The sequence below is a fragment of the Vicugna pacos genome, chromosome 4 (genome assembly GCF_048564905.1).
Source record: "Vicugna pacos chromosome 4, VicPac4, whole genome shotgun sequence".
NCBI classification, from domain to species: Eukaryota; Metazoa; Chordata; class Mammalia; order Artiodactyla; family Camelidae; genus Vicugna; species Vicugna pacos.
The window spans coordinates 520,017-535,055 of NC_132990.1; the positions used below are offsets into that span (position 1 = coordinate 520,017).

The window sequence follows — 15,039 nt, forward strand, 5'->3', positions numbered from 1 at the left end:
CAGTTCATTCATGTTCCACAAACGTTCCCGAGCACCGGCCAGGCCCACAGTGCTGGGTCCACAGCTGCAAACAAGATCGGGCCTGGGGCCCCCAAAGGGCTCTGTGGCCAGTCCAGGAGGTGGACTGAGTGGCAGCGTGCCTTCAGCACAGACCAGTGTGTGTGGAGAGAAGTGTCAGCACAGGGTGCTCTGTGGACAGAACACAAATCAGGTTGAGAGGTGAACAGGAAAGGAATGAAGGAAGGCTTCCTGGAGGAAGTGAGGTCTCAGCTGGGTTGTGAAGATGAGTAAAGTTAGTCAGGCAAAGGGAACATGTACAAGGACCCAGAGGCGTTCCACCACTGAGCTACACCCCAGCCCCCCTGGAATTATACTTTCTGTTCAAGGTTTAAAACAGTGAAACGGTGCAAATGGTGAAATGCACTATTTTTAAAGTGCAAAATTTAATTACTATATAAATATTTTAGTGAATTCGAGTATCTTTAACACTGAGATTTAGTCTTCCAAATGTTTGTTTACTTTAACACTAAAAAAAATGAATCAAATGCTTGCTTATTAAATTGGGAGCAATACAGAGAAGATTAGCATGGCCCATGGTCAAGGAAGACACGCAAATTCATGAAGTGTTCCCATTAAAAACAAGCAAACAGGGGAGGGTATAGCTCAAGTGGTAGAGCACATGCTTAGCACTCATGAGGTCCTGGGTTCAATTCCCAGTACTTCCTCTAAGAATAAATAAGTAAATCTAATGATCTCCCCTGACCAAAAAAAAATAAATAACAAAATCAAACAAAGAGAAAGAATCAAGAAAACAGAAACTGTACTGATATTATATTAAAACTCACCAATATGTAGTTTTTTCCTTTTATTTAAAACACATTCATGTAGTTAAGAAGGATTAATCCACTACTCCCCTACTCTTTTCCTTTTTATGTTGTGGTATTTTATTGTTATTTCTTTACTGGCATGATTGAGTCCAAATTTAATAAAAGAGAACTTCCGCGCATTTCCTTCCTAGCCATTATTATTACTTGTATCATTTAATGAGTATTCCTGGAAATAATTTTGTTCTGTAGAGGATCAGGTATCAGAAACGAATCTGCTCCTATATCAAACACTCCAGGTCACTGCTGGGCAACGCTTAGGACAGTCTCTAAAGCGAGGTCTCAGTGGGTGTGATGGAAAAGCCCTTGCCCGCACCCCTCTTCTGGTCTCTGGGTGTGGTTGACCCTGAGAACAGAGAAAAAGCAGCTGTCAACTGCTCACCTCACCCAGTGAGGGCCACATGTATCCAGTCCTGTCCCCCAGTGATGGTCACAGCCGGAGATGGGGCAGGTGCCCAAACTGGAGGGTCCCAAGAGGGCTTATCTTTCCATCACTGTTGCCCCACTCAGTTTCCGACAGCCTCGGCACAGGCAAAGGCATGCCCACTCCGCCTTGACAGCGCTCGGAGACCAGGGTCTAAATGATCCTGACCCTGGAGGCCTCCCTTCCTATCTTCCTGCCCTCCTTCCTCCCAGGCACCTGAGGCTGGATGGTCTGCAAAGCTGACCATCAACCTGATGGTGATTGCTGGAGTCAGCTCAGTAAAGGAGCAACAATCAAAGCTTGTCACACAAACACCGTCCAGTGCCTGCTGTGTGTGCCAGGCCCTGGTAGCGTTTCACATTTATTCCCATAAACGCTCTGTGAAGTAAACAGAGCAAGGACCTCCATTCAATGGTGAGGAGGCAGGCTCCGAGGCTGAGAAGCTTGCCCAGACGGATGACGGCGCTGGGCCTGGGATGCAGGCCAGCTCTCAGTCACCCTTGTAAACTGCTCTCAACAAGCTCCTGGGTGCTGAGTGCTGTGGCTCCCGAGGGAGCCTTCCTGCATCATCAGCAGAGGCCTTGGATCAGACAAGGGGGAGGACACGTTGTCCGTGGAGGGTCGAGGTGGTTGGGGCGTAGGGGCAGGGTCCCACGGGCAGGCAGGAGAGCCAGGAGGCAGACCCAGCTTCTCCCTTGCCTGATCCTTGCCTGATCCTTGCCTGTCCGCCCAGCCCTGCGGCCCTGGGAACCTGCCCTCCATAGACTGGTTGTGAAGGGCCCCATAGCGGCCAGTTCCTTTCTGCTTTCCTCTCATCACCACCTTGAGCAGTCAATGAACCAACCTCCGCTTCCTTAAGAGATCAGTCAACTTGGCAGGGCTGGGTCTAGAGCCCAGGTTCTATCTCAAGATTGTCCCACAGCTGTGGCAAAACCCTGGCACACCTCACTACTGCCAAAGAACTGGGGGGAGAGCCGGGCTCAGTCTAAGTCCTCTCTGGGGGGACCCTGGAAGGAGAGTGACCTGGGTTACATACACCCCACCCTGGCTTACCCCACCGTCCAACGTTTGGGGGCATCTGGCTTCCCGAGGGCAGGGGAGGCCAGCACATTTGAGGAGCGCCCTACAACTGTTACAACCTCTCTCCTCATGAGGCCACTGTCCCCATCTCACTGGTCTGGAAACAGATCCAGGGAGTGGTGTGATCTCCCCAGGCCATGCAGGGGGTCAGCAGCAAGGAATTCAGTGGGCTTTCAGCGACTGCGCGGTGACTGTCCATCCCCATCCGGGCACAGGAGAGGGGCCCCTGCTGGAGATAGGGAGATAAGATCGGCAGGCCCTCAGCTGGAGCTTGTGAAAGGGATTGCTGAAGGGGCTGTTACAAGAGCAACCGCCGGGCGGTGGTGGAGGTGTGGGAGGAGGCTGTGGAGGGCGTTGGGACTGGGTTTGGTCAGGCACGGGGGACAGAGGGTGGGAGACAAAGACACTCAGCAAGTACGGGGTCTGCACTGGGGAAGGGATGGACACATCCACCTGAAGAAGGGGTGAGGACCACAGGGCGCAGCGGGGCGACTCTGGGGCCGAGTGCAGAGACATGAGTGAGTGCCCTCCAAGCAGAGCAGGATGGGGTTGGGGCAAAGGACGAGCAGGGCTCACCCAGGGGAGGAGACCAGGAGGAAAGGCCAGGGGTGTGAAGGCCTGGGCCCCGGGGGGAGGACCAGCTGGGGGCGTGCTACCCTTCAGATGTGGAAACAGAGATGAGCCAAGGCAGTGCAGGCGGGGGCAGAGCCAAGTCCAAGCCCAGGTGGGCTGAGCCCACTGCTGCAGCCTCCCCTGCTGACCAAGGGAGCTACTGGTGACCAAGCCCAGAGCATGTCAGAATTTACGCCCACCACTCGTGTTGTGCTACTGACACGCACTGAAGAATCACATGGAGAAGCACTAAGCCCGAGACAGGCCCTCAGCTTGGATGGAGGCCTGCTGCCACCCCTCTGCTGGGTGCTCCCCCTTGACATCTCACTGTACCCCCCAAATGGCCTATGAGATACCCCCTTGATTTTCACTGCCAGGCCCTCCCTCTGCCATCACCTCTCCTTTGCCTGCATCTTGGAGAGAGCCAAGAGGACAGAGAGAAAGGAAGAGAGACCCAATCAATCATTGATCCTACATCATTCATTCCCTTAACCAATTTATTGAGCACCTGCTGAGTCCCATGCCTTATTCTGGGGGTATGGGAGGTACAACAAGAAGGCAGCCCCAGCTTCCTGTTGGGGAGGAGAGGAGCCTTGCCAATCATCTAGCCCAAGCCCCATTTTAGGGATGTGAAAGCTGAGGCCTGGAGAGGGGAAGTGACTTGCCCAAGACCATATACAACTAGTTAGTGGCAGGACCAGGCACAGTCTTCAGAGGCTCACATGACTCCTCAATCATCCAGCTAAGATTCATTGAATGACCCTCTGTGTTCCAGGTGCTGCTCTGCGCCCTGGGACAAATACATCAGTGAACCTGACAGCAAAGAGGAGTGAGCAGGTGAGGGGAAAGAACATCCCCACGCTGGTGGAGGGGGTATGTGTTTCAGTCCCATGACTCCCCCCAGAATGAGAGGGAAGTCCCAGAGCCCCACCTCAAGAGGCTGGGCTTCTGATGCCCAGGGCTCCTCTCCCTCCCTCAGAACAGGCTATAAAATTCCCCTCCCAGCTCCTTCCAGAGAAGAGCAGGAGGAAGTGAGAGGTCAGCTCAGAGGCCACGGGAAGGGAGCAGGGGACCCCCACCGGGTGATCGCTTACCCCACTGCGGCTGGGGTCTCACTGCAGAGATGAAGCTGCTCCCGGCCCTGGCGGGGGTCCTAGCCACACTCATCCTGGCCCAGCCCTGTGAGGGCACAGCCCCAGGTAGTAGCCCCTCGGACGGCCAAGGAGAGGGGCAATGGAGCGGGGAGGACTTGGGTCTGAGGGGCCTGTGGCTGCCCTGGAGCCTGAGTCCCCTTCCCCCTGAACAGCCTTCCCTGGGGCGGTGGACACCTCAGTCCTTCAGAGCTGCATAACAAAGGCCAAGCTGCTGGTGGATTCTGCCTACAATCAGACTGAGAGGAGGTGGGCCTGGGTCTGGGGCCTGCGTGGGTCTGGGGCCTGCGTGGGCCTGGGAGGGTCACTGATGGGGGGTGGACTCTAGCCAAGGGCCTCTCACCCATCAGCTGCCCCTGGGCACCTTGGGGCAGTGCCATGTCAGTGCAGAGCCTCCCTTCCGTCCAGCCTTCTGTCTATTTCCCCCGTGCTGACTGCCCACTGCCCATGGTGGGGGCCCTGCTGGGTGGGTCTGCTTCTTCTCCTGGCCCTCACTCCTCCTCTTCTGGGCAGCATCAAGCAGCACCTTCGCAGTGGCTTGGCCAGCCCCATGGACCTCCTGTCCTACTTCAAACAGCCAGTAGCGGCCACCAGGATAGCTGTGAGGGCTGCTGATTATATGCACGTGGCCTTGGGGCTGCTGGAGGAGAAGCTGCAATTCCAGGAGTCCAGATCCTTCAATGTCACTGGTACTGTGCACCCCACTGAGCTCCCCGCACCAGGCCTGCCCCAGCCTGGGAGTGGAAGGGAGAGAGGCGGGAGTGCAGGGCATGTGGCCTTGGGGCATTGGGAGGAGAGAGGAGAAAGGGGTGGGAGGTACAGAACAGACTATGTCAAGAAGGAGCTAGAACCCTGCCCGCTGCCCCTCCCCCTCCAGACGTGCTAACGAAACCCCAGCTGCGGCTGCTGTCCCAGGCCAGTGGCTGCGCTGTCCAGGATGAGGCTGAGCAGTGCAGTGACAAGTACCGCACCATCACTGGGAGATGCAACAACAGGTGGGTGCCTGGGGCGGCACCTGGCCTGGGGTTGCCCCGTTCCCTCCCCTCCTTCCCAGCCCTGCTGACCCCAGCCCACCCACCACCGCAGGAGGAGACCCTTGCTGGGGGCCGCCAACCAGGCCCTGGCTCGCTGGCTGCCAGCCCAGTATGAGGACGGGGTGTCGCTCCCCTTCGGCTGGACCCCTGGCAAGAGGCACAACGGCTTCCTCCTCCCTCTTGTGAGTCAGGGCTGAGGGTCTAGAGGATGCCCCATCTCTTCTAAACGCAGGGACTCAAAGCACAGCCCACAGTCAGCCTGCCAGGGCCCCCATCTGGGCTGTATGGCTGGCAGGCTGGGTGACTCCAGCTGAGTCTCAGTTTCCTCAGCTGTAAAATGGCAGTAAAACCTACTTCCTATTGCTGTTGTGACTATTTAATAAAGTCCTTGGTATAAACATCCATATAAGATGTGATAAAGTAACGCCAGCCATTACAGTATCGTTTTTTTCCGGAAAAATTAGTATCAAAGTACCTTGCTAAACTAAAGAGCAATGCACCTTAATGTAGCTCTAGCTATTGACCTAAACTGTTTCACATTTAACAATTTATCCATTTTCTATTCATATGGTAACAGAACGATCTATCATCAACCCATCTATCAACATCTATCTACTATTTTTTCTTCCATTGATCTTTCCATCTATCCAATTCTCTCCATATTTATTATCCATCACCTAGCAACCAGTCCTTGCATCTGTCGATCAATTCTACCATCTAATTATCCACGAGTCTATAGCTTGTTCTATCAATTTGATCTATCTGCCACTCTGGAGGAGCAGGTGGGGTCTGAGCCAGCCAACCTGGCCCCTCCCCCTCCTTTTACTCCTGGAATCATCAGGAGCCAGGCCAGAGATCATTCTTGTAGGAATGACAGCAACACAGGAGGTAGGGCTGAGCAGGATAGGAGAGAAGAGGGCTGGAGAGGACGCAAAAATACGCTAACTCCAGCAGGGGTGACCTGCCATCCCGAGTCCTGGGTTGGCTCTGACACCCCAAGGGGTCAGGAGCCTACGCCCCACACTGACTTACCTCCCCACCAGGTCCGGGCCGTCTCCAACCAGATCCGGGCCGTCTCCAACCAGATCGTGCGCTTCCCCAGCGAGAGGCTGACCTCCGACCGGGGCCGGTCCCTCATGTTCATGCAGTGGGGCCAGTTCATCGACCACGACTTGGACTTCGCCCCCGAGTCCCCAGCCAGGGTGGCCTTCACTGTAGGCGTTGACTGTGAGAGGACCTGTGCCCAGCTGCCTCCCTGCTTCCCCATCAAGGTACCCTCCCCTAATCTCCCGGGCCCCTGGTGTGGCCTCCACCCCCAGGTGATGGTGTCATAGGCTTAAGGTTTAAGTTTAAGTTTAAGAGCTGGGACTGGGGATCTGGAGCATTAAGGAACTCCCTGTGATGCTGGGATATCACACAGAGACAAGAAGACTCCTGGTTCTGTGTGTGTTTGAGGGGTGGGGGTGGCGCAACCTGCCAGGAGGTTCAGTGCAGGCTTCACAGAAGGGAAGCAGTTGAGACTGGCCTTGACCCATGGGTCTGCTTTCAGCAGGGGAAGCCTCTGGGCTGCTGCCTTTTTTTGAAGCCTTTAGAGTCTCTTAGCTCTTGCCCTTCTCTCCCTCCTGGGGCGGTCCGAGGTCCTGCAGTTCTTGCCAGTTCCTGGGATCTGGTTGTGAGCACACTGCATGCTGAGAGGCAATGATAGTGTGGAACACTGGGGAAGAAAGATGGACTCCTGGGAGCAGAGCCTCTGTCGGGGATGGAGGGGAGGTCCGTGCACACACTCACACACTCACTCGCCCTTATTAGTGTGGGATGCGATGTGTGGGGGCCCTGGCTGGCTCCTTCCTCTAGGTCCTCAGGGGAGCCTTCCCCAGCATCCTATTACACCTTTAGCTTTTGACTTAGACCAAGCACAGCAAATGCTGCCTCAATTCACAGTTACATTACTCTACATGGGTGTCTGTTTTGACTGAATTACCAGCTTCCCGCAACCTGTCCTGAGTTTTGGTGGCTTTCCCAGTCTCCGAAGCACCCAGCACAGAACGGTGCTTAGGAAACACCTGTCGAACTAAATGGAATGAACGGAGCACAGGCTCATGTGCTGGGAGAACTAGTTCTCACCCCTCATCTCCTGCTGACAAGTTGTGACTTCCCCTCTCTGAGCCTCAGTTTCCCCATCCTTAAGATGAGGCTCTAAGGCCTCATGCATTTCTAACCTTTCATGACTCTATGACACAAAGTGCTAAGGATGCTCAGATGGCCTGGTGAGCACCGTGAGTCTGGGTGAGTCAAGGAGGGCTTCCTGAAAGAAGGGAGTTTTGAGGAAGGTTTTGAAGCAGGTGGGGGATGACCAGGAGGAGGGAGCTTGCTCGTGAGAAGCCCCAGTGTCACAGATTCCTCTTCCACCTCAGATCCCGCCCAACGACCCCCGCATCAGCAACTAGTGTGACTGCATTCCCTTCTTCCGCTCGGCACCTGCCTGCCCCCGAAACAGGAACAAAGTCCGAAACCAGATCAACGCACTCACCTCCTTCGTGGACGCCAGCATGGTGTACGGCAGCGAGGTCTCCCTTGCCCTGCGGCTGCGCAACTGGACCAACCATCTGGGGCTGCTGGCCGTCAACCAGCGCTTCCAGGACAACGGGCGGGCCCTGCTGCCCTTCAACAACCTGCACGATGACCCGTGCCTCCTCACCAACCGCTCTGCGCGCATCCCCTGCTTCCTGGCAGGTCTGACACAGTGGGCGGGGGGTCACCCCAGGAAGCAGCCAGTCCCTGGGTTCCAGGTTGGGAAGCCACAGTGGGATAGGATAGGATATATGGCTCCATAACTCAGTGTTCGGCACACCACAGCGCAGATCTGTGCACAGTAATCACAGAATCAGTACGCTGGAAGAAGTCCCTTTGCAAGTGACCCAAGTGTGGCCAGAGATCACGGCTTACTCTCTCCAGTGATAACGGGCTCACCCACTAGAAGTCTATCTGGAGCAGTGCTGTCAGAAAGGTCCCCCTCATTTTGATCTACTGTCTATCTGCTGCTCTTCATCATGCTTCTGGGACCTCAGAGAAAACGCTCTCTCTCTTTCACACAGCAATAGCCTCTTTAATTCCCTGAAAGTAGTTTTTACTTTCACCTGGTTTTTTTTCCTTCTTGGGGCTAACTTCCCTTACGCTCTTTAGTTTCCCTTCCACTGCTGCTAGTCACTGTCACCTGCCGCCTTCTTCTGGATGCATAATTTGAACTCTTCTGAGGGTTTTCCCCCACACGGTCCTGGTCATAATAATGATGGTCATCGCTTCTGGTTGTTTCAGATATTTAAATGTGCCATCTCTAATCCTGACAGCAATCCTGAAAGGAGGGCACTATTATCACCCTCGTTTTGCAGATGAGAAACTCAGGGACGGTAACTGATGTGCTCCAGAGCAGAGGGTCAGGTGGCAGAGCCCACGGTGGGAATCAAGTCAGTGCAGTGGCCAGGTCTGGGCTCTTTCCACTCTGCTCCACCACTTCCCTCGCAGGGAGTCATCTCGAGCCCCTTTTTTAAGGATCATATGTTTCTTTGTTGCTGGCAAGAGCAGCGTGCACCTTTGTGAGATGTCTACTGAAACTGAGTAGTTTGAATAGGACCACGTGCAAAAGAGCTTAGTTCAAAGCCAGCAAGTGACTGTGTGTAAGGCCACCTTTGGGAACGTACTTTCCTTCCCGGCCAATGGAAGGAAGTCTGCTGACAGGAACAGGCTCTGCCCAGCCCTCCTCCTTTCTCCCTCCCTGGGGCTCCTTGGGGAGAGCAGCATGACACCAAGCCCAAAGCTGGGGAAAGGTCTAGCCCCTGGGACAGACCGTGCAGAGGGATGCAACCCGTGGGGCAGGGGGACCCACAGTCCCAAAGGCAAGGCCCCTTAGTCACTGTGTCCCTTCACTGGCTGCGGATCTGGTCATCTTGCAGAGCAGAATCATTAGGCAAAGATTTTCCCGCCCAAGCCCAGCAGCTGCCCTGTGCTTCCCCCCCCGCCCCAAACCCGTTCCAGGGACTTCAGGACCCAGGACTCCACAGTCCTCCCCGTCCTGGCCCGCTGTGTTGGGAAGGAGGGTGGTCATTGGTGGAGCCCCACCACACAGCTGAGGAGATGGAGGTCCAGTGAGGCCAAAAATTTGGCCCAGGTCACAAAGTCCCACCACCTCTTTCTAGTCCCCAGAGCTCTGTCTGCCTTAGCAGAAAGACATTTCTGTGGGAAGAGCTCTATTCACTCTGATCTTGGGATTTTCAAGGTGATACCCAGTCAACGGAAACCCCCAAACTGGCAGCCATGCACACCCTCTTTGTGCGAGAGCACAACCGGCTGGCTACTGAGCTGAGACGCCTGAACCCCCGGTGGACTGGAGACAAGCTGTACCAGGAGGCCCGCAAGATCTTGGGGGCCATGGTCCAGGTAGGGAGCCTGGGTCCCAGCATCCCCTAGAAGGCAATCTGGCCAGAGAAGCCATCTGAGGGAGTGACTCCCACCTTCCTCAACACATCCTCAGGGATGTGCCCCAAGTCAGCCAGGTCTGATTGGGGATGTTCCTGAGATCCGACCTGTAACCCTGACCATGTCACGCACCCTCTCTGGGCTTCAGTATCTCCATCAGACAATGGGAAATCAACATGGCCACATTTGACACCATGCCAATAAAGAATTAGTATGTCTGAGCAGGCTTCGAAAAGCAAAAGGTTTGCCCTAAGGCAAGCACGTGGGGTGGGGGCCACTAAGGTAATGATCTTCTGACATCTTTTCTTCCAGATCATCACCTACCGGGACTTTCTGCCTCTGGTTCTGGGCCGGGCCAGGGCCAGCAGAACCTTGGGCCCCTACCGGGGGTACTGCTCCAATGTAGACCCCCGGGTGGCCAACGTCTTCACCCTGGCCTTCCGCTTCAGCCACACCATGCTCCAGCCGTTCATGTTCCGCCTGGACAGCCAGTACCGGGCCTCAGCGCCCAACTCACGGGTCCCACTCAGCTCTGCCTTCTTCGCCAGCTGGCGAATCGTGCACGAAGGTGCCTGGGTTTTCCAGAGGCAGCCAGGAGTCAGGGTGGGGCCCAGCTTAGTGCAAGGAGGCCAGGCTGCTGCTCAGGTCACGGGCAGTGAAAACAGGGCGGGTGTCACCAAGACCCTTCGTCATGTGCCCCCATCCCCTCCAGGATTAGAGGATTTCTAAAAGAGGAGGAGACTGATGTCAGACTGGTGGCTGTGGTCCTGAAAGAAAGGAGCTTCCTTCCACTCCTTCTAGAAGAAGTGAGGGTGCTTTTCCCTGCCAGCTCCAGCTCCCTTCCTGTCCACCTGGGTCACTGCTTCCTGATACAAACATCATAGAATTTAAGTGACTGGCTTGTCCAGCTCTGAGCTAGTTTAGCATCATGTGATTCAGGGGCTTCCAAGAGGCTGGTCCAATCTGTGCTGCTCATATTCCCACCACCAGGTGGCATTGACCCCATCCTCCAAGGCCTCATGGCCACCCCTGCCAAGCTGAACCGTCAAGATTCCATGTTAGTGGATGAGCTCCGGGACCGGCTTTTTCGGCAAGTCAGAAGGATTGGGCTGGACCTGGCGGCCCTCAACATGCAATGCAGCCGCGACCACGGCCTCCCAGGTGAGGGGGCTGCCTCCCCTCCTCTCAGGCTTTGCCTGACCAGGGTTCCTTTCTGACTGGGACTGTCACCGGGATGTGCTGTGGTTCAGAGGCACACAAGCCTGAGGCTGAGGACCTCCTTTTCAGTATCTTCTTCATCCACCGTGGGGTTTCTAGCTTTAGGGTCGCCACAGGACCAGGACTTGGACAGAGGAGCTGAATGAAGGAGATTAGGACTTTCCAAGTAGAAAAAAACAGTAGGTTTCAAAGGCAGGGGAGAGCTACCCCATTCCCCAGTACCCTGGCAAGTTCCAAGGAGGAAGTTGCAAGGATATAGAAGCTGGCTCCTGGCTCTAAGTGGAGAAAGGCAAAGAGACTGAGAGGCAGGGAACAGGTGGAGTAAAATTAAAACTGTCTTGGCTGTTCTACCCCAGGAAAGAAGAAAAATTAGGCATTTTGCTAGGAACTTTGATGGATTTCTTTTAGTCCTCCCGATGACCTTGAGAAGTAGCTGTTATAGCCATTTTTATAGCTGAGGAAATAAATCTAGTAATTTGGCCCTAGGCCACAGAACTAAGAAGTAGTGAAATTCCAGTCAAGTTAAAAATTCCTCCTTTCTTTCCCCTGTTCAATCCACGATGTTACGGAAAGACTGGCCCCTGCTTTGCTGGTCTCTCCCCCTTCCCATCGCCTACTTCTCTGTCTCGGTACAACCTGAGGCCCCATCTGCCTCGGCTTCTCTGTGGCCGATGATAATGAAGTGCGGGCAATTCCTCCTGCACCTAACACAGCAGCTGGCGGGCACATAGCCGGCACTCAAGAACTTTGAGTTTCCTTCCTTCCCTACGCCTGGGTGCCCAGGACGGCTAAAGCCCTGTGGGCGCCCCCTGCTGGAGATGTGAGATTGCTAGCCAGCCAAATTGGCACACTGTTTTTGATCCCGCCAAGCTGTCCCAGAAATATTTTCTTGATCCTAGCTCTTGCAGTCTCCTCCAATCCCGTCCCAATTCCAACACCAAATTTGGAATTGGAAACTGTGATCTGAACTCCACTGCAAAGAGGGGGTGACCTTGGAAAAGTCACAGCTGCTCAAGCTCAGCAAATATCCACTGGTAACACGGAGATTACAAAGTACCTCACAGAAGCGGGAGGGTCCTGAGAGAGATTCACACAGCAGGGCTTAGTAATGGTGGAACATCATATGGTTTTCCTTTGTTCAGCCGGGGGATGGTATTTGTGAGCTGTAGTTCGGTGGACGACTTTGGACTCCTGTTTCTTTAGGCTATGAAGAAGCTATCGCCTATCTTGACGGTCCCCACCATATTATGACTTGGTCTTGGTGTGGGATCCTGATAGCTGACAAATCAGTATGGCTGGTCTTTGTAAGTTTCTGAGTAGGTGGGAAAAAATTTTTAACAGCTTATTGAGAGAGAATTAACAAATCATAAAATTCACCCATATAAGGTATATAATTCAGTGGTTTTTGTGTATTTAGAGTTGTGCCTCATATTTAATATCAGAACATTTCCATCACTCACAAAAGAAACCTGGTCATAACAGGCACTCCCCTGATGGAAATGTTAGCTACCTTGATTGTGGTGGTGGTTTCATTGGTGTGTACATCTATCAAAAGTCATCAAACTGTACATCTGAAATATGTGTAATTTACTATACAGGAATCATACTACAATAAAATGTTAAAAAAAAAAAACAAAAAAACAGGCACTTCCCATCCTCACTCCAGCCCCTGAAAATTACTAATCTTCTTTCTCTACGTATTTGCCTATTCTGGACCTTTTATATAAATGGATTCATTTATATAAAAAGAAGACCATGTGGTCCTCTTCTGAGCAGATACATTGTATCTATGCTGTTCATTTCTTTGTTTGTTCACTTATGTATTCATTTATTCATTCATTCTACAAATCTGAGAGTCTTTCATGTTCTGGATACTGTCTTCTTTGTGTCTAATTAATGCCATGAGCCCAATAATAATATCATTGTGGTTGTGAATGCTGGTTACAACAGTGTTTTACGTTAGTATATACCTCCATTTGATAGACAGAAAGCGTGGTTGTCTGCTCACATTGAAAATTAGAGGGGAGTGATTTGGTCTTTGAAAAGCTCAAGGCCTCTTCTGCCAGCAGGGATTTTGTTCTGCTCAATACTGCCTGACCACAGAGCTCTCTTGGGAGGAATCGTGGAGAGAAGCTAATGGGAACCAGCAGAGGGAAGACTAAACGGCTTCTGTCCCCTCTCCCTACAGGGTACAACGCGTGGAGGCGCTTCTGCAGACTCTCCCAGCCCCGGAATCTGGCGCAGCTTAGCCAGGTGCTGAATAACCGGGATCTGGCACGGAAGTTCCTGAGTCTGTATGGGACACCTGACAACATTGACATCTGGATTGGGGCCATCGCCGAGCCTCTTCTGCCAGGGGCCCGAGTGGGGCCTCTTCTGGCCTGTCTTTTTGAGAACCAGTTTACAAGAGCCTGAAATGGAGACAGGTAAGTGACCCTACCCTAAAGGGACCAGCCCCAGATGCAGGGCAGAAAGCACTAGAATTCCAAGACTCAACAATGAAACAAAGTTTATATATATCTCTGAATCACTAAGCTGTATACCAGAAACGAACAGAACACTGTAGATCAACTATGCTTCAACTTTTTGAAAAACAGTGAAAGTACTCTTTCTAGGTTCATCTCTTCCAAGATCTGAGACCAGGAGGCTCCTCCCTGGAGAGCTTGGTCAGAGGGAGAGAGACTACTTGCCTGAGGTACAGGCACCTTTAACCCAGGAGACAGACTTCTCAGCTTCACTGTTCCAGGCTGGTTGATCCCAAAAACACGCAGAAAGGGCTAAATCTGGTTTTCCTCCAATAAGCTTGAGGTTTAAGACCTGACTCCTTATTTGGATTTGGCATTTACCTGGGTTCAAATCCAGCCCTGGCCACGTATATTACTGTGCATTTAATCCTGGGCAATTTACTTGACCACTGAACCTGAGTCTTCCTCTATGAGAATCACACCTCTCCTGCAGGGATTTTGGACAGGCGAATGAAATCATGTATGTAAAGTACCCAGCACACAGCGGGTGCGCCTTCCTATTCATTCCCCCAGAACTTCATCCACCTCTCTCCCCCATCTTGTAGGTTCTGGTGGCAGAAACGGGGTGTTTTCACCAAGCGCCAGCGCCAGGCCCTTCGCCAGATTTCCTTGTCTCGAATTGTGTGTGACAATACTGGTATCACCACTGTTCCAAGGGACATCTTCAAGGCCAACACCTACCCCCTGGGCTTTGTGAACTGTAACTCCATCCCCAGACTGAACCTGTCAGCCTGGAGAGGCACATGAGGCTTGTGCAGGTAAAGGGAGGCCCCCCTCCAACAGCCCTGTGCTAGGTCAGGCCCGCACATCCTTCCTTGGACAGGATGGCTGAGTCCTCTCAGGCCTCTAAGCAGAACAACAGATCTTGTCTCTAGAGATTTTTTCCCGGTGGACACTAGCTTCTGGGCTGACAAGTTAATTCCAGGGCCCTGGGACTTTGGGGAGCAATCAGGAAGGATCCAACACCCTAAAAGCAGCTCCATGTCTGGATATCCAGCAAGTTCCTTACCTGCCCACCTGTGCCACTTCCGCAGGAGTCCATCGGAGCCTCTGGCCTTGGAGACGGGGGAACCTGGGGAAGACCACAAGGCTACCTTCTCCCCCGGGGCCACCGTTTCCTGCTGATGCTTTTGCTGGCTATCGCTCAGAGCTGGTTCTTTGGGAGTGACAGCCGGGCTCCCAGCAGCACTGAACCCTCCTCCTAACGGAGCCCCTTACCTATTAGGTTGCACATCGGCTCCAGGTGCAAGGCCTTGCGAACCAAACAAGGGGTCTTCAGGACCTGGCAAGAAGAGTCATCTGGAAGGTTTCCAGCCACTTTCTTCTATTTCCCAGCCTGTCCCTGACCCCTGCCTATGACGGGGGCCACAGAGTCCCAGCCTCTAGCCACTCCACCCACGGTCTTTCCCTGGAGCCTGCAGGTGGGCAGCACACTCTGCTTCTACCAATAAAGCATCGCTGAGGGCAGAAGCTGGTTTCTGCGTTGGGCTGGGGAGGGCATGACCTCAGTCCCATGCTTTGCTCCAGATGTTTAAAAGGAGTGCTGCCAAGACACAGTTGGCACTAGCCTCTGAGCCTCTCCTGGGGGCTGAGTTTAGAGAATCAAAAGAAACACTCTGGAATACAAAAAGGCAGGGA

General features: G+C 53.3%; 1 protein-coding gene, 1 long non-coding RNA gene and 1 other non-coding gene across 3 annotated transcripts; 2 read left to right on the plus strand and 1 right to left on the minus strand.

Annotated features, from left to right (window-relative positions):
• The first annotated feature begins 533 nt into the window (after positions 1-533).
• Positions 534-638, plus strand: LOC140696240 (U6 spliceosomal RNA). Its single transcript, XR_012072396.1, has one exon. It is a non-coding gene; the product is annotated as a U6 spliceosomal RNA (small nuclear RNA).
• Positions 639-4,123: 3,485 nt separating this feature from the next.
• Positions 4,124-10,924, plus strand: LOC102545618 (eosinophil peroxidase). Its single transcript, XM_072960640.1, has 11 exons — positions 4,124-4,199; positions 4,307-4,400; positions 4,560-4,840; positions 5,029-5,146; positions 5,238-5,367; positions 6,229-6,456; positions 7,633-7,918; positions 9,459-9,619; positions 9,971-10,226; positions 10,649-10,819; positions 10,863-10,924. The coding sequence occupies exons 1-11, from the start codon at positions 4,124-4,126 to the stop codon at positions 10,922-10,924; spliced, it is 1,863 nt and encodes a 620-aa protein (XP_072816741.1).
• Positions 10,925-11,704: 780 nt separating this feature from the next.
• On the minus strand, positions 11,705-14,969 carry LOC140695937 (uncharacterized). Its single transcript, XR_012071785.1, has 3 exons — positions 14,620-14,969; positions 14,411-14,473; positions 11,705-12,188 (listed from the first exon to the last, which is right to left on the minus strand). It is a non-coding gene; the product is annotated as an uncharacterized lncRNA (long non-coding RNA).
• Between the last annotated feature and the right edge of the window lie 70 nt (positions 14,970-15,039).

Coding starts and splice junctions, on each gene's coding strand:
- LOC102545618 (XM_072960640.1), top strand. CDS start 4,124: ATGAAGCTGCTCCCGGCCCTGGCGGGGGTCCTAGCCACACTCATCCTG. Junction 4,401..4,559: donor TACAATCAGACTGAGAGGAG/GTGGGCCTGGGT, acceptor CCTTCCGTCCAG/CCTTCTGTCTATTTCCCCCG. Junction 10,227..10,648: donor CTGGCGAATCGTGCACGAAG/GTGCCTGGGTTT, acceptor TCCCACCACCAG/GTGGCATTGACCCCATCCTC.